The following is a 23,304-nucleotide window of genomic DNA, read 5'->3' as shown; positions in this document are numbered from 1 at the left end:
ATGGAAGTACGGTGGGCTGTTCCTTTAACTGACAGTGTTGATAACTGTATAACTTTTAAAGTTTAAATAGACATTGTGAAGAAATCATATACAAGTAATGTGAACATTAGGAAAAGGTCAGTTTCCATAAGATATGAATGTTTTTTTTATTTAATTCAATATATTGAATATATCTCATCTCATTATCTCTAGCCGCTTTATCCTGTCCTACAGGGTCGCAGGCAAGCTGGAGCCTATCCCAGCTGACTACGGGCGAAAGGCGGGGTACACCCTGGACAAGTCGCCAGGTCATCACAGGGCTGACACATAGACACAGACAACCATTCACACTCACATTCACACCTACGGTCAATTTAGAGTCACCAGTTAACCTAACCTGCATGTCTTTGGACTGTGGGGGAAACCGGAGCACCCGGAGGAAACCCACGCGGACACGGGGAGAACATGCAAACTCCACACAGAAAGGCCCTCGCCGGCCACGGGGCTCGAACCCAGGACCTTCTTGCTGTGAGGCGACAGCGCTAACCACTACACCACCGTGCCACCCTATATTGAATATATGAAAATTTGAATTATTAATGGAACTGTAAATAACTATGAATTTTAAGGGACATTTTTTAGAAAAACAAGTGGTGTTGACAATGAGTAATAACCAGTCCCCATAAAATGTAGATATTATTTTGAATTAATGCAATACACATTGATTTTGATACATATTGTTCTATATAATAGTGGTTTTATTTCAATAAGTATAAAAATAGGCATCAGGTGTTTTAATTAACTACAGTTCAGATTGCAGGAAATGGGGTGTGTAAGGTCTCATTTTGAAAAAAAATTCCCGGGGGGTGTCTCCCCGGACCCCTCTTATTACAGATTTTCTGCTTTTTTTTTCATCAGGACCCACTCTCGTCCCTGTGTAGTAGACAAAAAAAAGCGTTAAAATTTTTTTTTTTTAAGATTCTCCAAAGTAGCATCCGTTTACCTTGACGCTTTGCACGCTATCTGCGTTATCTTAACCAGCTTCATGAGGTCATCACCTGGAATGTTTTTTCAATTAACAGGTGTGCCTCGTCAAAAGTTAATTAGTGGATTAATTTCTTGCGTTTTGAATGCGTTTGAGATCAAACAGTAAATGGTAATTTCTGGGTTTCGCGTGACGTCACATCCGCCTCGTTAGTTATTCAGAACTTTAGCTGGTGGTCTAGTGACAAAGCGTTTGTACGGAGAAGGTGCATCGCTCGTGTAAAAAATGCTGTACGCTTGCGTTGTTTGTAGCGAATCGATCAAACCGTGAAACTGACAAGTTTCTTCAGGGTTTGACGTGAACTAATAAAAAAGGCTGAACGAACACAGGATTTCACAAAAAGACGTGGAGAAAGGCGGCTTTTCAGTGAAATCGAAGGGAGCCGAGTCGAAGCGTGCTGGAGTTTGCAGTGATCACTTGGTGAAAGGTTTGTATTTCCCTCTCAGCTCTGTCCTTAGTGTTTTCCAAGTACTTTTCTTGCTGTGTGTCGTTATTTTACGCTACTTTTTTTAGTCCCGAAGCGCTAAAGCTGATTCTCCAGCTGTTTCTTTGTTTACGCCTCATGAAGGTCGCGACAAAATTCTTCCCCAGCCGTACAGTTACAATGCGCCGGGATCACTTCTTCTCTGTCTTGTTTAACAAAGATCCAGGTCTTTAAAGGAGTTTCTGATGATCTTTGTGAACGATTTAGCGGAGAGATAAGAGCCAAGACGAGTGAGAATCAACCCAGCTGTCTGTTTGTTTGCGCTTCGTTGTAAAGACGCGAATGAAAAGCTTATACCAAACAGTACAGGATTCATTGTGCAGCGACTTGATAGCGAGGTCCTTTACCCAGCCACGTACAAAAAAGTTGTACGTCTCCGTACTCTTCCACGCTTTCATCTGTTTTGCGGTGTAGAAGGACGTCTGCAACCAGGGCTCGAAATTAACTTTTTTTCTTTGTGTCCCCCAGTGGTCCCGAATTCTGTGTTGTATTGTCCCGAATGGAAGCAATAGTGTCCCCATTTTTTTCCTCTCTGAAATAACCAGTGGTTAATATTATCATATGAAGTTACTATTATATTTGTAACTGTGATTTTGAACCCTTTATATCATTTTTACAATAAGTCACAAGACACAAGCGACACATGTCCAATACATCATCTACTTCAAAATTACAGTTATTGCATTTTCAGTTTATTAAACTTTGGCGATCTCACTGTATGAATAGATACCCGTTTATTTAAAGGGGCCAACTAGCTCATTCAGAAAATGTTTCAACTCCCTACATCTGCAGTACACTTTAGCTGAAAATAAGACCCCTTTTATGTTCATTTCATCTACTTATACCTTGAATATCTGTTGGCACTTATAAGGCCAACTTATAATTTTCACCATTACCGTTATCCATTTTTATAAACTTTCCGCTATCCATTACCGTTATCCATTTTTATAAACTTTCCGCTATCCATTACCGTTATCCATTTTTATGAACTTTCCGTTATCCATTTTTATGAACTTTCCGTTATCCATTACCGTTATCCATTTTTATGAACTTTCCGTTATCCATTTTTATGAACTTTCGCTGCCGAAACGTGGGTGCAAATGTTAGCGACATCAACATAGTGCCAGGTCCGAGCCTAGTTGTGCTGCTGACTGACTAAACTTTCTGAACTAGAAAGACACCAAGAAAACTCACTTATTCTGTTGAACGGTATCTTCCGTCAATATCATCCACATCATTCCTGTTGTATTTTATAACGTGTCTAACAGTGTTCATTAAGTTCATTCAGTTGCTAGCGTTGCCTGCAGACCAGGCGATGACACTTTGGATCCTGAAGGTCCCGGAGACGTTATGTCTGGGCTTTCAGTTTCTTCCCCGCGGTCGGTCCGCTTCAACCACTTGAGCATTTTTGTTCTGGCAAGAGTCGGCGCAGCGTGTGCGGTAGCAATTCCATTCCAAGTCCATATAATGCGGACTCCGGCCGAAGATTCTAGAACAGAATGCACTGCTCTGTGGCCTACTGATGCAGGTGCATCGAAAGTGTAGCTACTATGTATTTTTCGCTGTTAACGTTTTAAAATTAAAATTGACAAATTAGGTGAATGTCTACGTATGTGTTACGGCTTTGTAAATAATATTAATGTAGAACTTTTTTTCTAGATCTTTTTTTTTTTTTTTTCCATTGTCCCGGGATTGTCCCAGATATGATAATTTTGTGTCCCGATAACATTTTTTATGGTCCCCGGGACATCGGGACACCGTTAGTTTCGAGCGCTGTCTGCAACACCAGATTGTTCGAGATGTCGGGGAACTCGACTGAAGGGTCGTTTTCCAGATCGTATGATAAATCCTTCTTTCCCAGACTGTCGGGGTCGATTCTATTGCACATGGCGATCTTCTGAATATATCTAAAGCCAGCAGTGGCTTCTAGATTACGAGCGTACTCTGATAACTTATCGCTAGTTGTTTGCGCTACGGCAGCCGTTTAGACCACCAGCTATTTCACTTCCGGTAAAACCGCTAAGAAAAGTCACGTAACTGAAACCCAGCAATGCAGTAAATGGCCCTATTCCATCCACAACTACGTAAAGGGAAGCGACGTTCGTCGTTACTTTAAGACATGAAGAAGTGGCTTTTAATTAATAAAAATGAAGAAAAAACATTTGGATTAGAAGGTGTGTCCAAGCTTTAATCTGGTACTGTATAGATATTATATATTGCTTGTTTGCTCCAGAGCGTTAGATGTACTTACACGATTGCTGTTGGCGTCACAGAAACGTCCCCAGAAGAACCTCGCGTCACTGCAGCGTTTCTCTGCGCTTGTTATTAAAGCAGGACTGTCCTGTATCGCTTCTACGCTCCATCCCTCTGACTAATATCATTTCTACATCTGCGTCTTCATCTACCCCGTGTGTGTATACATTTAGGGGTTTATATAAGACTTGTGCTTTCCTTTGTTTGTGGTGTTTTTTCCACCTCGGGGTCGTCTACGCTCCTCAGGTGCCCGTCTCTATATCCGTGGAGTCATTAGTGACCTGTCAGGGGTAATGAGACGGGTAAGATGATGGGATGGGAAGGCCCTTAGGTGCCTCCTCTATACTATAGAAAGGTGATTTAATTAGTCGGTAATGTCCGTCAGAAAGCCTCCCAGGTCAGGAGAGCATGTTTAGGCATGACCGCTGAGCTACTAATGAACTCCACTGATGATAAATCTGTGTGTTTATGTTGTGCGATTAAAGTTTTCACTTTAAATAAGGTTTATAAAATACATTTTTAAATTTAACATTTCTTGTTGAGCTCACGGGATGTTATGCTTTTCTGAGATGTCGTGGATAGCGTGATACAATTTTTACAGGAGGCAGCTGATGTGATGTGATAAACTACATATTTACGCTGATCAGCCATAACCTGAGCACTGACGGGAAGAAGTGAATAACGTTGATTTATCTCATTACAATGGCATCTGTCAAAGAGTGGGAAATGTTCAGCAGCAAGAAAGCGAACAGGCAGTTCTCAAAGTTGTGTTGGAAGCAGGAAAAATGGGCAAGCGTAAGGAGCAACTTTGACAAGGGTCAAATTGTCATTGTTGGTATGATCCGACCAGGGGTCACAGTGGGGGTCGGGGCAAGAGAGCCAGTTGATCAAGAGTCTTTAACCCCAGGATTCCGTTGGGGGCATCGAAGACAGGACAGGGTTCGAGTAGGTGGCTCACAGTTTGGGGGGCACCACAGGAGCAGTTCTCAGAAGCTGCCGCACCAATGGTGTGGAGGAAGGCCTGAGTTTTCCCCCAACTGGTGCGAAGACAGTTCAGCCTGACCCAGGTGGGGCGTGAGAGGGAATGCCCAGCAGGTTTAGTGGAGTGCTCAGGGGTGTAATTGGTGCAAGGTGGAATTTGCACCCTCCCATTCTTTGCACCACTGATCCATGACCCAATAGGGGGTGAGGGGGGTGCTGTTCTCAAACTCTGCAGCACATATAGCCAAGTGCTTGCGGTTAAGTATTAACTTCGCTGATGTTTGGCACCAAGCTGCTCGGGATACGGGATTTCTTCGTGAGTTCCTTCGGATGCTGGCAGGTGGGATGCCTGTAACAACAGGCAGCATAGCAGAGGGAGTGGGAGCCATGCATCCAGAGATAACTCTCAAGGCATCGTTGATCACAGCCAAATTGTGATGATGAGATGATTGGGTCTGAGCATCTCCAAAATGGCACATCTTATGGGGTGTTCCCGGTATGCACTGGTTAGTACCTACCAAAAGTGGTCTAAGGATCCAAAGGATAACCGGTGACAGGGTCATGGGTGTCGAAGGCTCATTGATTTGCATGGGGCACGAAGGCTAGCCCATATGGTCCAATCCAGAAGAATGGAAGAGCTACTGTAGCACACACTGCTGAAAAAGTTAATGCTGGCTAAAACGGAAAGGTGTCACTCAGATCCTTACGCTTGCTCATTTTTCCTGCTTCCAACACATCAAGAACTGACTGTTCTCTTGCTGCCGAATATATCCCACCCGTTGACAGGCGCCATTGTAATGAGAGATTTAACAGTTATTCCATGAAATCGAGTCATACATGAGCTGATAGTCGACGAGGCACATAGCATCGAGTTGGCTATAAGCCAGACCTGGGCATTTTCTGGCCCGCGGGCCGCATCTGGCCCTTTGGTTCATTCTGACCGGCCCGTGTAAGGTTAATTAGAAATTACAAAATAAACGTATTTTCTGATTTTACCTCATGCATGGACTGAATGTGCATTGCTTTTATTTTGAAGTTTTGTTCAACAAAAACGCAATGCGCGCGACATGAAATTCCACGAAACCTAATCCCGCGATAACTACTTCCGTAATTTGTCCAGACCAACCACAAACTTGTACGTCATCCTTCAAACGGTCCAGCCAATCACCTAGTGTGACGTCACCAGCAGGCGCCGGAGCCCGAGCTGATCTGTAGATCTGATACCTCCACCGAATCTTCGCATCTCCACCTCAGACATTCAACCTGACTCTGATGCACTCGTTAAAGACCAACAGAGACTAGATTTCTCTCACTGAACAAATAAAAAACTGAAAAACACCAAATGAGGTGATTAGACTACAAATGTGGGCATCATTATTATAATATGATGTATCTTGTTTGATATTTGGAGTAGAAATACAATATTGTGATGTCTTTATTGTGTTTTGGGGTGAATGTGACTGAAAAAAAATGGTACAAACGTTCACATTTTGTTAACCATTGTTTTGGGAAATTTGATTGAATAAATGACATTTTTTGTAAGGCAACCTCTTTTTTTTTTTTTTTCTCTCTCCATACTCTTACCAGTTTGTAAAAACAATGTTATGTACTGCTTTATATAAAGAAATACAATTAATATTATGCAGAATTTAGTTCAGCCTTTTGGTCCGGCCCTCCACAAAATTTTCTGTTTCTCATGTGGCCCCATGGAAAAAATACAGTGGGGCAAAAAAGTATTTAGTCAGTCACCAATTGTGCACGTTCTCCCATTTAAAAAGATGAGGGGCCTGTAATTTTCATCATAGGTATACCTTAACTATGAGAGACAAAATGAGAAAAAAAAAAATCCAGAAAATCACATTGTCTGATTTTTAAAGAATTTATTTGGAAATTATGGTGGAAAATAAGCATTTGGTCAATAACAAAAGTTCATCTCAATACTTTGTTATATACCCTTTGTTGGCAATGACAGAGGTCAAACGTTTTCTGTAAGTCTTCACAAGGTTTTCACACACTGTTGCTGGTATTTTGGCCCATTCCTCCATGCAGATCTCCTCTAGAGCAGTGATGTTTTGGGGCTGTCGCTGGGCAACACGGACTTTCAACTCCCTCCAAAGATTTTCTATGGGGTTGAGATCTGGAGACTGGCTAGGCCACTCCAGGACCTTGAAATGCTTCTTACGAAGCCACTCCTTCGTTGCCCAGGCGGTGTGTTTGGGATCATTGTCATGCTGAAAGACCCAGCCACGTTTCATCTTCAATGCCCTTGCTGATGGAAGGAGGTTTTCACTCAAAATCTCACGATACATGGCCCCATTCATTCTTTCCTTTACACGGATCAGTTGTCCTGGTCCCTTTGCAGAAAAACAGCCCCAAAGCATGATGTTTCCACCCCCATGCTTCACAGTAGGGATGGTGTTCTTTGGATGCAACCCAGCATTCTTTCTCCTCCAAACACGACAAGTTGAGTTTTTACCAAAAAGTTCTATTTTGGTTTCACCTGACCATATGACATTCTCCCAATCCTCTTCTGGATCATCCAAATGCTCTCTAGCAAACTTCAGACGGGCCTGGACATGTACTGGCTTAAGCAGGGGGACACGTCTGGCACTGCAGGATTTGAGTCGCTGGCGGCGTAGTGTGTTACTGATGGTAGCCTTTGTTACTTTGGTCCCATCTCTCTGCAGGTCATTCACTAGGTCCCCCCGTGTGGTTCTGGGACTTTTGCTCACCGTTCTTGTGATCATTTTGACCCCATGGGGTGAGATCTTGCGTGGAGCCCCAGATCGAGGGAGATTATCAGTGGTCTTGTATGTCTTCCATTTTCTAATAATTGCTCCCACAGTTGATTTCTTCACACCAAGCTGCTTACCTATTGCAGATTCAGTCTTCCCAGCCTGGTGCAGGTCTACAATTTTGTTTCTGGTGTCCTTTGATGGCTCTTTGGTCTTGGCCATAGTGGAGTTTGGAGTGTGACTGTTTGAGGTTGTGGACAGGTGTCTTTTATACTGATAACGAGTTCAAACAGGTGCCATTAATACAGGTAACGAGTGGAGGACAGAGGAGCCTCTTAAAGAAGTTGTTACAGGTCTGTGAGAGCCAGAAATCTTGCTTGTTTGTAGGTGACCAAATACTTATTTTACTGAGGAATTTACCAATTAATTCATTAAAAATCCTACAATGTGATTTCCTGGATTCTTCCCCCCCATTCTGTCTCTCATAGTTGAAGTGTACCTATGATGAAAATTACAGGCCTCTCTCATCTTTTTAAGTGGGAGAACTTGCACAATTGGTGGCTGACTAAATACTTTTTTGCCCCGCTGTAATTGCCCACCCCTGCTATAAGCCATGTACGACGAGATTGAGTGGAATAACTGTTTTATTCTATCCACATTCACTGAATATTTAAAAAAAAATGTATTTATTTTTGCAAATTTGATAAATAAAAACTTTGTACAAAACGTCTGACAAAATAATTTCCACTTGGAATGTAAAAAACCGGCAAAATAACAGGAGTAATTTGTGAAAAATGCTATAAGAAGAAGATACATTATCATAGTACTTTTTTATATTCCATATTTTGTTGCTTTTTTTTTTTTTTGTATTTTTTGGGGTTTTGTTTTCAAGTAGAGTTTTTATTTAGTCCTCAGTTGGTTCAGTAACACGCTCTGCCATTTTGTTTTTCTCTACTCACGGTATATGAGCTGATAGCCTAGTGGTAAATTAGCCAATCGGAGCATGCGATTGCTTATATCCAGTGAATGTGGATAGAATGATCAGTGTTATTCACTTCTTCGCCTGTCATTGGCTTTAATATTATGGCTTATTATTATTATCCAATATTTGAAATTATTAAAAAAAAAATTCTTTCAGGTTTTTTTTTTTTTTAATTTACATTTTGGGGGTGAAAATGCTGGTGATTGCTGTCAGCTGTCTACTGAATGAGCAATTGCTATGAAATTTAAAAAATAATAATGATAGTAAAACATGCAGTAGCCTGGATATGTAATCTCCCTGACTGTTGGTGTGTCTTGAGACTGAATTGTGTTTTCTTTTCTTTCTTAGGAAAAGGAAAGTCGACTCTGTTGACGGAGACCCAGTTTCTAAGAAGCAGAAGAAAGAGGAGGAAGAGGAGAAAAAACAGCTGGAGATGAGGCTGAAGGTCTGAACTTGAGATGAATTGACGTTATTTATTTAATCAGGCTCTTTTTTTTTTTTTTAACGTATTGTCGTGTGTGTGTTCTCCCACCTGAACAAAGTAAAGCCTGAATTATTGTTCCTGTGTTTGAGTTTTCGTAAATCCCATGCGGTCTAATTAATTTATATTCCCAACTGTTTTTGGTCGATTTGATTTCCAGGAGCAGAGCCAGCTGGTTTGGGGAATTAAAGACAAGCTGAAGAAATACTGTTCGACCAACGACATGAAGGAGCTTCTGATTGCTAACAGCCAGGACGTTCCTTCAGGAGAATCCAACGTAAGAGCTGCAAAACCAAAACATTTAAACAGTTCTTTATTCTGACTTGTTTACACGCATTGAAGTTGGGTATTAATGAGCTACAAGAGCCGGTGATTTTCAGAGACGTGCTCTCGGTGCTGCTCATTTCTCTCTGGTTATGTTTTATAGGCGCGTGTAAGTGTATAAGAAGTAAAGAATAAGCCGTGCTGTGATGAAGTCACGTTAGTTTTATCACCCTGAAGTTGGTTATTTTTCAATTTTCCAAGTCTGGACGTGTTTTCTTGTTCTTGCGCCACATTGATTTGATGTTTTTATTTGAATTAGAAATACTTTTTTATAGTTACATTTAATGTTGGGGAATGTCTACAAAACAAGTCACTTCCTGTTATCACGTACATTTATAACAGCTATTTAGGAGTTATTCCAAGCAATCGAGTCGTACATGAGCTGAGAGCCGACGAGGCACGTAGCACCGAGGAGTTCTGCAAATTTGATAAATAAAAACTTTAAACAAAACCTCTGAAAAAAAATTTCTGCTTTGAATGTAAACAAACTGGCGAAATGACAGGAGCAATTTGTGAAAAATGCGATAATTCTTGAAAATTAAGATGCGTTCTTGCCATCAAATGTTTTTTTTTTTCTTCCCATATTTTGTTGCTTTTGTTTGAAATCAATGTCGAGGGACAGGCAAAGAGTCAGGCAAGGCACTAACAGGCTAAACAGGGCTAGACGATATCGGGATCAAAAAAACACGGAACAGGAATCAGGAGAACACCACGACAACAAGGCTTGGTAATGTGTGACTCGCAACACAATACTTCGCAAAATGAACAAGTCCTCGGCATCCTTATATGAGCGCACTGATTGTGTCTTAATCCAAGGCAGGTGTCCGTAATTAGAGGCTCAGACCGCATGCGAGAGAGGGCCTGTTGTACCTGCCAATGCCTGCGGGTGTGACCATAGAATAGCTTTGGACATTTATTTAATTCTTCCTTGGACATTTCAGTTCTGTAACTTTCAAACAACTTCTTTGAGCTTTTGAGCTAGGGATGGCGAAAACTAAAAAAAATCTTGACCGACCACCGAGCCTCATCAGCTGGTTAAAGTCGGTTAACCTATGAGTTTACAGGGATGCAAACGTTTTCGCGGAAGCTTCTCATACTTCCTATGTTTCATGGACTGTAACGGCATTTGCTTATTTAGTAATTTTAATACAGGATTTACTCTGAAATTATTCAGACACTCCAACGCACCCCCTAAAAAAAAAATCGGATCTGCACGATTCAGCCGTGAAAAAGTCGGCATCTGCGCCTTTAGTTTGTGTGGAGAGATATGATCTGCAATAACATGCATTGTTGGCTACAAACCGAAACATACTTTCAGAATGCACTGGCCAAGGCAGGACTAAACTCGACGTGCCTTCTAATAATAATTTAAAAAAAAACCAGAATAGTAATTTGTAAGCTAAAAAGCCTGTGTCTACACTTTTCTTTCGCCGAGTGGCAGCTGGGCGGGACATGACTGAATGGGTGTTTCTGATTTGTCAGCTGTCTTTAACTGGGGCGGGAGGGCGGGACATGACTGAATGGGTGTTTCTGATTTGTCAGCTGTCGTCCTTACACCGCAGGGCATGCCCCAAGCATTTACAACACAGAATTCCAGGTTCTCCGCTCCAAAATTGGCAGCTTCAAAACGATTGATTTTTTTTTTTTTAACCGACAGCCAAAAAAAAATTAACCGGTTGATGTTGATTTGGTCAACCACCGGTCAAACGGTCATCGGTTAACATCCCTATTTTGAACCAGTCTAAAAAAAAATTTCAACAAATTTTAATGCTTAAAGATGAAGAATGTAAACAAACCGGCGAAATGACAGGAGCAATTTGTGAAAAATGGTATAATAATAATAATTCTTGGGTGAAACAAAAAAAAGTTCTTACCATCAAATACTTTTTCCATGATTTTTAAAAAAATATTTTTGGGGTTTTGTTTTCGAGTAGTTTTTATTTTGTCCTTGGTTGGTTCAGTAACATGCTCCGCCATTTTATTTTTTTTCTCTACTCATGGGATATGAGGTGATATCCTAGTAGTAGAGTAGCCAATCAGAGCACACGATTGCTCGTATCCAGTGAATGTGAATAGAATAAAAACAGTTGTCTCCTAAAAGCTCTTAAAAAAAAAGTTAACACCCAAAATTTCAAACTGATTCATCTAAAATTAGTGATTAACACCATCTGACGAAGTAGAATCAAGAATTCAACAGTGCTGTTGTGTCAGGAAGATGATGATGATTTAATGTTTTTACGAAAAATAACCAACAGTTAACTAAACATTAAGGATAGTAGTCCTGGGTTTAGAGGACTCCCATAATAGTTTGGGACTGCGGTAATCGGATAATGATCATAATGTTTGAGGTGATGATGACGCTTATTTGTGAACCGGTGCGATCAACAGATCTTGGACCGTCTGTCGGACTGCATGGCTTTCGGACCGTTGAAGCCCTGCGAGACGTGTCAAGGTCAGCTCGTGTTCAAGAGCGATGCCTACTACTGCACAGGAGACATCTCTGCCTGGACAAAGTGTGTGTTCAAGACTCAGACACCCAAGCGTAAAGACTGGGTCACTCCCAAGGTCAGTTCCTGGATGGAGTGTACAGTGGGGCAAAAAAGTATTTAGTCAGTCACCAATTGTGCAAGTTCTCCCACTTTAAAAGATGAGAGAGGCCTGTAATTTTCATCATAGGTACACTTCAACTATGAGAGATAAAATGAGAAAAAAAAATCCAGAAAATAACATTGATTTTTAAAGAATTTATTTGCAAATTATGGTGGAAAATAAGTATTTGGTCAATAACAAAAGTTCATCTCAATACTTTGTTATATACCCTTTGTTGGCAATGACAGAGGTCAAACGTTTTCTGTAAGTCTTCACAAGGTTTTCACACACTGTTGCTGGTATTTTGGCCCATTCCTCCATGCAGATCTCCTCTAGAGCAGTGATGTTTTGGGGCTGTCGCTGGGCAACACGGACTTTCAACTCCCTCCAAAGATTTTCTATGGGGTTGAGATCTGGAGACTGGCTAGGCCACTCCAGGACCTTGAAATGCTTCTTACGAAGCCACTCCTTCGTTGCCCGGGCGGTGTGTTTGGGATCATTGTCATGCTGAAAGACCCAGCCATGTTTCATCTTCAATGCCCTTGCTGATGGAAGGTGGTTTTCACTCAAAAGCTCACGATACATGGCCCCATTCATTCTTTCCTTTACACGGATCAGTCGTCCTGGTCCCTTTGCAGAAAAACAGCCCCAAAGCATGATGTTTCCACCCCCATGCTTCACAGTAGGTATGGTGTTCTTTGGATGCAACTCAGCATTCTTTCTCCTCCAAACATGACAAGTTGAGTTTTTACCAAAAAGTTCTATTTTGGTTTCATCTGACCATATGACATTCTCCCAATCCTCTTCTGGATCATCCAAATGCTCTCTAGCAAACTTCAGACGGGCCTGGACATGTACTGGCTTAAGCAGGGGGACACGTCTGGCACTGCAGGATTTGAGTCCCTGGCGGCGTAGTGTGTTACTGATGGTAGCCTTTGTTACTTTGGTCCCAGCTCTCTGCAGGTCATTCACTAGGTCCCCCTGTGTGGTTCTGGGATTTTTGCTCACCGTTCTTGTGATCATTTTGACCCCATGGGGTGAGATCTTGCGTGGAGCCCCAGATCGAGGGAGATTATCAGTGGTCTTGTATGTCTTCCATTTTCTAATAATTGCTCCCACAGTTGATTTCTTCACACCAAGCTGCTTACCTATTGCAGATTCAGTCTTCCCAGCCTGGTGCAGGTCTACAATTTTGTTTCTGGTGTCCTTTGACAGCTCTTTGGTCTTGGCCATAGTGGAGTTTGGAGTGTGACTGTTTGAGGTTGTGGACAGGTGTCTTTTATACTGACAAGTTCAAACAGGTGCCATTAATACAGGTAACGAGTGGAGGTCAGAGGAGCCTCTTAAAGAAGTTGTTACAGGTCTGTGAGAGCCAGAAATCTTGCTTGTTTGTAGGTGACCAAATACTTATTTTACCGAGGAATTTACCACTTAATTCGTTAAAAATCCTACAATGTGATTTCCTGGATTCTTTCCCCCATTCTGTCTCTCATAGTTGAAGTGTACCTATGATGAAAATTACAGGCCTCTCTCATCTTTTTAAGTGGGAGAACTTGCACAATTGGTGGCTGACTAAATACTTTTTTGCCCCACTGTAGATTTTCATGCCTTTAGGCATCGACATGCACTGTGTTATGAACTAGCGGAACATGTATGCGGGTACACTTTACTGTTGCAGTGCTCTGATTTCATTCTTTGCTTGTTTGTTTGCCTTTTTGCTTTTAAAGGAGTTTCATGAAATTCCCTTCCTGAAGAAGTTTAAGTTTAAGCGTCAGGACCGTGTTTTTCCCAAAGAACCTCCTTCTGCTCCTGCGTCATGCACGGCTGCTTCGGCTTCTGCCTCCGCGGCTTCCAGCACCTCCAGCTGTCCCACCAAGCTTCCTACAGAAGTGCCCACAGGTCAGAGGCAACTTCCGCCACCGAGGTTGTTTTTTCAGTGCGGTTTGTTTGTTTTGTAAACCAGATTGCACAAAACCGACCAATCAGATTTCCATGAAACTTGGTGGAAGGGTGTAGTATGGGCCAAGGAAGAACTTGAGTGTATCCAAGTCACGGCATGGATCCATGAAATTAGTTTCTCTTTCGCTAAATGTTGGTGGAAGCCTGCACTTTAATGGAGATGTCATACATGTTAAAACCCAGTAGATGGCAGTAAAGTTCAGTTGTGACAAAACATAGCCAGTGTAGATATACGATAATTCAGTATGACAATCCACATTCACGGGTGCCAGTAATCCTCTGGAATACATGTGTAGGCAGATAATTGTAATGGTTTTGAATATCTGAATATTGTAAAAGATTCAGTTATTGTCCTTGCCAGAGGTCTATGCTTTCAGAGTGCTTTAACCCTCTGGGGTCGAGAACTTCGCCGGTGAAGCTCGACAGGTTTAGAATGAGTAGGTTATGTATTTAGATAAATATCTTGGAGTTTTTCATCATACAAGCATGATAAACATATTGACAAACTTTATACTTTTCGCCTTCCTATGTACCTGCTGCCAAATAATATTATAGTTTTTAAATTACCTAAATTAGATGAAACATAAAACGTGTCACCTTCCTCAGTCACACCGGAGTCGGAGCGCTGAGTGCCCACTTACACATTCATAAAAGACTGTTCACATGGTAACAGCATGATCACTTTCACTCTTTCGGTTTCAATTGGTTTCTCTTTCATGGTGGGAACGCCCACCGTAAACAGGATCAAATCTGTCAGCCATAGTTTAGGCTATTTGGAGGTAAAACTTGTTGCGAGATGGCATACGGATTTTATGCGCTTCGGATGATTCAGGACAGCGACTCAGTTCAGTCTTGAGAACTGCGACACTGATGATGAGCAGTGCCATTTATTTATTTATTTATTTGACTTGATCCAGCCAAAGATCATCTTGAATAAGTGTAAATATTTCTCCTATTTCTGATGAGCAGATGGGTTGATGTGTGCGCTGTAGTGCCTACACAGAAAAAATGACTGAGCAGTTTTTTCAGAGTTAAAAGCATTTTCCTCAAATGGTTAATTTTTCTCCATTTTGAGTTTAGAGAGTAAAATTTGGAGTTGGAGCAAAATTATAGAGCAATTGTGTAACAGAGTTGGTTGTGGCTCTGAACTGAGTAAAATAGTACAAGTGTTAATTTCAAGACACGCTGAATCGAGTCAAATACCAAAAAAAATTTCCAATACCAGATAAATGAAGCCGTTGTAAAAAGCAGTTTTAGAACGCTGTTGGAATGTGTGAAAAAACATGACCTTACCCATTGGGACTTGACCTGATGGGATTAAGAGTTGGCAGTGGGAGAGGCTTTCACTCTTTTCATTGAATGGAATGGAAATTTTTACTCTTCTCATTGAAACAATAGGACACAATTTTTTGATGGCCAGTTAATTGTCCAAATCACTGGAGCAGATTAAGTTTTTGTGCTTGATACATTCCTCAGACTGAACAGAATCACCAAGTGATCAAAACGGTTCGTCACAATGGGTAAGGTCATGTTTTTTCCCCCCACACATTCCAACACAGTTCTAGCACTGCTTTTTTACAAAATCTTTATTTATTTATTTTAAAAGTACAATCATGACACACAAACTACAGAGATATTATTGTAGCTGAACTTGTGCTGAATACAAAAAAGTCATATGAGTTTGAAAATACTGCTTAGATTTGTTGAAACTGACGACAAAATCGGAGCATACCAAAATCATTAGAGTGCCAGAAAATACCCTCAGGCCCCAAACACTAACCATAACTGGGGAATCCGTGTTAATACTCAAAAGCCGTCCAGAATGGTGTCGGGGTGACCCTTATGTAAATACCTGTTGTTGTGTCCCTCTGTTACTAGCTGATGGTTATTTCGGTCTCTGCAGATAAGCCTCTAACCGGGCTGAAGGTGCTGGCTGTGGGGAAGCTGAGCAAGAACAAGGACGAGCTGAAGGCTGCAGTGGAAGAGCTGGGAGGAAAAATCACCAGCACTGTTAATAAAGCCACGCTCTGCCTCAGCTCCAGGAGTGAGTGATTGATTGTATATGTGTGTATTTAACATAAATACGGAGGTGATTTATAGGAAGTCGCGCATGCTGATTGGCCGAGAGAGTCTGACTATTTCTCGATAATCACCTCGAGCTACAAAGTTTGGGCTAAAACTATTCAAAGGGAAGGTGGAATTGGGATTTATTTTATCGATTTCGAAACAGGATTTTATGTGAGTCAGCGTAGATAAGTGACGCAAGTCCGCGCCGTGACGTTATTACATTTGCAGCCCGCTTTTGAAGTGTTAGGGGTCACCCAGTCGGAAACGGTCAACTTGCTTCTCGGGACCCCCGCCCTCGTACCACCTGCAGAATTCTGGGACGGAACACCGCAAAAAAACAGAGAACCAGAGATCGGTTTCACTGCTGTTTATTCACAGTTTTCTCGCCAAAGATGAAATATTACAAACACATTTTATAACAAATTATAATCTCTCTAAACAGCTATTGTGTCTGTCGAATGTGTGTGTGTGTGTGTGTGTGTGTGTGTGTGTGTGTGTATGTGACCTCAGAGAGGGGTGTGTGTGTCTATGGGAGGGTGTGAGTAAGTGACGACATCTTGATATGTGTCTATTTGTGTGTGAGAGAGCAGGTCACATTTTAATTACATCACTGTTCTGATGGAATGTTCATATGTATGTGTGTGTGCTTGACTTGCGAGCAAGTGAGCAGCTTGATCTTGGGGCAGGTCAAATAATCTCCATCAGTGTGTGTGTGTGTAAATCATAACATAATGACATTTCTGATGATATGACATGATAGCAAAGTACAAACAGATTTTAAAGGTCATTGCTTACGTACACCCCTTCAGATCAGGGCACTATGTACTTAAGATGGAATTTTTAAACACAGATAATATATCTAGTCTACGAAGTCTAGTCAAAGAACATCAGAAATTAATGCCAATTTAAACAGGAATAGTTTGAAGAATCTAAAAGCTAAAAGATGAAAAAGCTCAAATTCTTAACACATCAATGTGTGTCTTGTGCTAAGTCCGCAAATTACATCTTGATTTCATCAATATGTAGTAAGACAATCATAAGCAAAATAACAAATAAGAATATGTCTTTAACAATGTTAAACAAATGTTATAAGAAAGTAAACAAAAAATAAGAACAAACCTAAACAAAGACAGTCATAAGCAAAACATCTCATATCGAGAATGTTCTTAAACAATGTCCAGCCGAGACAGAAAGTCATTTTAACTGAACAGAAATTAATCCTTAATTTTGTCACCATTTTAATAAATTACTGCCTTCTTGTAATTATTGTAATTATTTATCCTTACATAATAATAAACCCTAACATGAAGATTGAAATAAAAGATTTTTTTTATTTTTTAAAATAATCACCTGTGTGTTTATACTAAAAGAATTGTCCGCCTCAGGCTCCGTGAACATCGGCGAGTAATAACCTCGACTTCATCTCAGTTGTTATTATTAACTCCTTATTAACCTCGCTTGCTCGGTCTTTACCGGAAAATATCAGACCGAGATCTTGACAGTACGGACCGAGCTGCAGGCGTACAAAAAGAGCTCGGTCTGATATTTTCCCCGTAAAGACCAAGCAAGCGAGGTTAATAAGGAGTTTATTATATAAACAGTCGCTATAATGAGGCATGACGCTGCTTTCAGTCACGTCATATTTGTAACGTAGTTGAGTCACGCATGCAGAATAAACGGCTAGTGGTTTCAACACGCAATTTCTGTTAGCGGTTAGTGGTTTCCGAATGCTCTTCATTGCTTATTTCTTGATTAGCTTGGTGAGACTTGTTTGTCTTTTTTGTGTTTCTGCCATTTGTGATTGCTTTGATTTCCAATTGATTTGTCGTTTTTTTTTTTTGCAACATTGAAAGCCGGCGCCTTTGACAAAGTCTGTAATCACCCACGGGCATTATGGGAAAATACTGCCGGCCAAGGAACCAATCAGAGCACACGATTTTACCGGAAGTAGCTCGTGCAATATACTAATTAAATGATATTGGCTGGCTTTTTTCGTAGTAGATCAGATATATTCTATTCAGCTAGCATGATATTGAACGAGTTGAAGATGAATAGCTGAATGGAATATATCTGATAGACCATGAAAAAAGCCAGCCATTATTATTATTATTATTATTATTATTTTATTTATAATATATGCATTTGATGGAACAATTATAGATTTTACAAAAAGTTAAGAACAGGGTGGTAACTTCAATACTGAATGCTGATTTTGATCGAATGTAATTCAATGTTCTGTCGATCCAATGTACTGTACAAAGTTCTAACAATAAAAATGGTACAAGTCCAAAAAGCCTGAACAACAAGCCAACTTGTATACACGCTATATCCAGGTTACAGTTCAAATTCAGTTACTTTTGATCGTAGTTAATTGTTCCACTGCAGTTGTTCAAAACAAAAGGGCTTTGCTGAGTGAAGTCCACGAGTGAAGTCCTCTTGTAAAAGTCCCCGTCACTTTTCCTCACCTCCAAGTAGAACTTTGACAATTTCCGCTATTGCACTCTTCCAGTTTTTCGATGTCCGTTGGTCTGTTTTTCTCTTGTAAATATGCGTGAAGAATATCCAGTGAAGGTTTTGTAGCCTTCTGGGTGTTCAGCGCGTCTGTCTTTTTAAATCTTTGGCTTTTAATGAAGTAAACCTCGCGATCATGTTTATGTACAAACTTTACAAGCCACTCACTAGCCTGGAAGTTTTATATCTCCGATGTGTCTCTTTTTTCCGGTTTTTCGATGTCCGTTGGTATGGTTTTCTCTTGTGAATATGCGTGAAAAATGTATAATTTTTGGTAGCCTTTCGGGTGTTCAGCGCGTCTTTTAGTTTCAGGTTTCAGTTTATTTATTTAGTGCTTAAAGTGCACATCACGGGTAAATTCAGGAGCAAGATCAATGTAATTCTCCTATTTTATATTAAACTTTGGTCAAATATCGGTCACATTTTGTGCAATTTATTATTATTTTTTTTACCTTGCGCAATACCAGAAAAATTCAGTTGAAATCGAGCCATTTGAGGCGAATTGGTCCGCCTCTGAAAAAACTCGGCATTTGGATTTCCCGGCAAACATTGATTTTCGTGACGTCGCGTGCGGGACGCCTCCCTCTGAATCCTACGTCAGCGCTGGTTTGTTTATGAGAAAACGACCTGGTGGTTTTCTGCAAATTTCTTCAACGTTATCGCGTAATTATTAAAATGGTTAACAGATGTATCGTAGGAGGGTGTACAGTAGCAACACCAATCTTGATGGGATTAGTACTCATCGTTTCCCAAAAGACCGGACAATGAGAGAGAAATGGGAGCGCTTGGTCTGCACAGGCTGTGCACTGAAACCGTGCAAAGCTCTCGCAGCCTGCTGGCGCTTCCGCAGGTAACGTCACGAATCTGGCTCCAGACTCCCTTGGGATTTTCCCAGATGTGTTTTATTTTTTTCTGCTGTAGACAGATGACCTTGTGCAAAATTACCCTTCTGGATGAGTGTGTAAAGGGACAGACTTTCATATAAAAAAAAAACAACGAAATTGGTCCAGAATATGCACTTTAAACCGAGTACTGAATTAACCTCGTCCTTTCTCTTTCCCGGCCAACATGCGCAACAGAAAAGTTGTCACTGGATCTTCGCACGAGCTCCGGAATGTGACGTCGTGTCGTCTTGAAAATGTGCAATATTTTTATAATATTGCACGCTCATTATCCATTGGGCAGAGTGGCGTCATACACAGAGGATAATTGATATGATCGCAATATCGCACGCCATCAATAAACCCACTAGAAGGGAATAGAATACCTGTTTTTATTCCATGGAAAAAGTGTCCCGTATGTATAATAATAATCACCGATATTCACGGAGCCTGAGGCGGATAATTGTTAAATGTGTTTGCGTCCCATCCACATTTATTTCTATATTAATTGTGCTGCTAAAATGGCAGTTAAAAATAACCATAATGAACATCACAGTACTTAAACAAACCTGTATTTAATCACAGTGCTCTTGAACTCTGGATTCTGATTGGCCAGAAGATGTTGATTTGCAGCTCTAAGGGTGTATTCAGACCAGGATAGTTCGATAGTTCACTTGCTTTGGTCCGAACCAAATGTTTTTTTTTATTTTTTCATTTTGGTGCGGTTCGCTTTCACACTGTACATTTTAGTAAGCGGACCAAAATCTGTCAACAAAGCCACGCACCCTGAGGTCGTTCAGCTATTGGTCAGAGACGACACGCGCACAAAGCGTTAAGTTCAAAAGTAGTCATGGAGGCTTTCCGTGCTGTTATTCTTTTTAATGTCATCAAAGCTATATGTTTTTTCCAGTTTTTACTGTTTTCACAATTGTGCAATTACTATGCTGTTGTACAAGTAATTTATCAACAACGACGACAAAGGGCAAGGCGGCTACGGAGGACAGCGCCGATGAGCGCACATCATGTTGTGACAGTTCTGGCTCTTCACGCAATAGATGAATTTCTTTTTTGCATCGCTAGTACCGCCACTTTTTGAAAGAATGTCCCTGATTTTAATGTAGGTCTGACGGAGTTTCTTCACTTTTAGCCGACATTGTTCTGGGGAGCGCGTGAACCCCTTCTCCTTCATTTTCTCACTGAATACAGCAAACACGTCGGCATTTTTGCGTGTTCTCTCCAAAAGCTCAGATATGTGGACATCTGCCCATATATCCACAAGGGTACGCGTTTCTTCCTCGGCCCACGTTTGCCCCCTACTCATTTTTTGTACTCGCCTACCACTGGTGACTGAACGACCCTTGACAACCGAAAACAGTGTTTGCACTTTTGCGGTGGAGTGTCAAGACTCTGTTTCCCATAATGCTCGACAAACGACGGAAGCTCCCGAGGTACAAAAAAGCAAAACTGTCGGATTAGGTCCGGTCTGCTTTCACACCTCCAAAAGATCCGCACCAGGGTTCCTTTGGTCCGGACCGAGTCCGACCTTGCAGCTCGGTCTCGGTCCGCTTGTTTGGTCCGGACCAGAGTTCGGTGGTTTGTATTCAGACCAACCCAAAAGGTCCGGACCAAAGGAAATTTGGTTCGTTTGGTCTGGACCAAACAATGTAGGTGTGAATACGCCATAAGAGTAGCGAGCGCCTCGTCTGAGAGTCGTGCAGCTGTAAATCACAGCTTTATGTGAATGTGCTCGATTTAATAAGCAACAGCATGTACAGAGACGTGTCTAAATTTAAAAAGCTTGTTACTCCAGTGTCAGTGTTTTGTCCCAGTCATACCCCTTTTCCACCAATTCAGTTCCAGGGCTGGTTCGGGGCCGGTGCTGGTGCTGGTTCACAACTCGTTCAACTTGCGAGCCAGCTGAGAACCAGTTTGCTTTTCCATAGCTCGCAGTGCTAAGAGGAGACACGTCATTACGTCGCTGTGTACGTCATTATATCGCTGTATACGTCAGTTACGTTGCTACGTTTGCATAAATATCGAAGCAAAAACAACGCGGAAGCAGCAGCAGCAACAACAACAATAATAATAATGGATGACTTCGCGTTTGTACAGCTGCTGCTTCTCGTCGCTTAAAAATGGCAATCTTTCACGGTCTTGTTATTGTTGTTGGTCTTAACAACTCCGCCCCCCGCTGACGTAAGCGGTTCTTTCCTCTGGCCCAGCAGAGAGTTGGTGCTAGCCTGGAACCGGTTTTTCTGGCCCCAGAGCCAGTTCTTTGTCAGTGGAGACAGAAAACCCGGTTCCAAACTAAGCACTGGCCCCGAACCAGCCCTGGAACTGCTTTGGTGGAAAAGGGGCAACAGAGGTAAAGCGCTAACTTTCTAACTGTTACTCTGTTTCATTGCACCACTCAGTCACTGATTATTTTCCTACAACAGCACACCACTCGGTTCTGCTGATCTTCCTTAAAGTGAATGTAACGCCTCTGAACTCCACTGTTTTCCTGGTACAAAGCAACAATCATATGTTGACTGACCATGTGTTTTCGAACCAGTAAGATCAGCCGATTTTCACGGAGACTGATCCAGAAGATCCCGAAGTGGTGCATGACGTCTAGGGCTGTAACGATACACCCGACTCACGATTCGATTTGTATCGCGATTTTTGACCCACGATTCGATACACCCACGATTTTTTTAAAATGTATTTTTAAAGTAGTAAATTTGACTTATTAACATTAACTTACTTACATTAACTATTTAATAACAAATAATTCAGACCACTGCAGAGAATGAGTAATATGTATGCAAAAATGAACAAATGTATATCCAAAGACTGTTTTATTTCTCAAAATAATACTGTTGAGCCGGAAGCTCTGTTTTTTTTCGGTTCTGAAAAAGTCATTTTTCCAAATCGTGTAAATCCGTTAAGATTTTTTTTGGGGGGAGGGCTCTCTCACGGTCTCACTCTCATAGGGCCAATGATTTTCTGTGATTGCGGAAAACAGATGGAAATTACGGAATTTTTATGGTGAATCATTGCTCGCGTGTCAAAATGTAACTGCCGCAGAAGGCTTCTGCCCAAGCAGACATGCCTTCAGTGTTGCCAGATATTGCTAACGTTTTCCACCCCAAAATATGTTCAAAACCAGCCAAAAAGCACCTAAACCCGCCCAATCTGGCAACACTGCATGCCTTTCCGGTCAAGTGATTGTGATTGGCTTGTGGCACACCTAGCCAGCCAATGAGCTGCTTGTTTACAGATTCGCTCCCCGCGTCGCAACCAGAATGGCGACCGCTTAAAAGAAACGAATGCTCTGCCAGTGGCGAGTGTGGACGTTGCGTGACTCGCAGAAGATTGTCGCAGGTCGGCGAAAAAGCGACTTACTAATAGATATAAAAAATAAAAGTAAGTTTAAAATGTAATTTAAATAAAAAGTAAAGTATTCATAAATTGAAGTTTGGAAGCACCTCTGTTTTTGGGCTGAGGAGAAGTTTGAAAGGGTGTACCGCGATTCTGCCTTCTTGTATCGCGACACGGATCGTGGCTCTGCGTATCGCGATTTCAATACGCATATTGTTACAGCCCTAATGACGTCACACGCGTAACAAAGATCCAGGTATGGATTTCGTTCCTGTGCGCAGCAGTGGTTAGAGCAGTCTCGATATGGAATTTTGGAGAGAATTCTGGGAGTGATTGGGATTCTTATATGTCAGATGAAGGAGATGATGATTATCAAGGATATTCCGGAGTAAATGGTGATCTTCTCGAGCCCCCAAGATGAGAAACAGATGCCAGTTCACGCCTTTCATGACTGTCCTCCTCTGTAGCGTGCGCGAGAGAGAGAGAGATGTGCAGAAAACGGTGGTTACCTTTCATCATGTTTTGCTGAACAAAACTAAAAACAAATCGAGTCCTGCAGCGTTGCAGTCTGAGAGCATTTAATACGTTTCAGTTAATAATTGATTGTGCGCACATTTTTCTTCCTGTTAAAGTGCAGCAGATACGATGAGATCGGATGTCGCGAGCGTGT

At 41.4% G+C, this 23,304-nt stretch overlaps 1 protein-coding gene across 1 annotated transcript in view; it reads left to right on the top strand.

The window, feature by feature from the left end:
* The window catches only part of parp1 (poly (ADP-ribose) polymerase 1), a 95,114-nt gene that overhangs the window by 46,938 nt on the left and 24,872 nt on the right, over positions 1–23,304 (top strand). Inside the window, exons 5-9 of the mRNA XM_060916372.1 lie at positions 8,808–8,904; positions 9,101–9,217; positions 11,653–11,829; positions 13,581–13,752; positions 15,716–15,856. Of these exons, the coding sequence (XP_060772355.1) occupies positions 8,808–8,904; positions 9,101–9,217; positions 11,653–11,829; positions 13,581–13,752; positions 15,716–15,856 (704 nt within the window). The remainder of the gene's footprint in view (positions 1–8,807; positions 8,905–9,100; positions 9,218–11,652; positions 11,830–13,580; positions 13,753–15,715; positions 15,857–23,304) is intronic.

Source organism: Neoarius graeffei, chromosome 3 (genome assembly GCF_027579695.1).
Source record: "Neoarius graeffei isolate fNeoGra1 chromosome 3, fNeoGra1.pri, whole genome shotgun sequence".
NCBI lineage: Eukaryota > Metazoa > Chordata > Actinopteri > Siluriformes > Ariidae > Neoarius > Neoarius graeffei.
The sequence above is the reverse complement of the archived record's forward strand: the minus strand, read 5'-3'. Positions and strand labels throughout refer to the sequence as shown.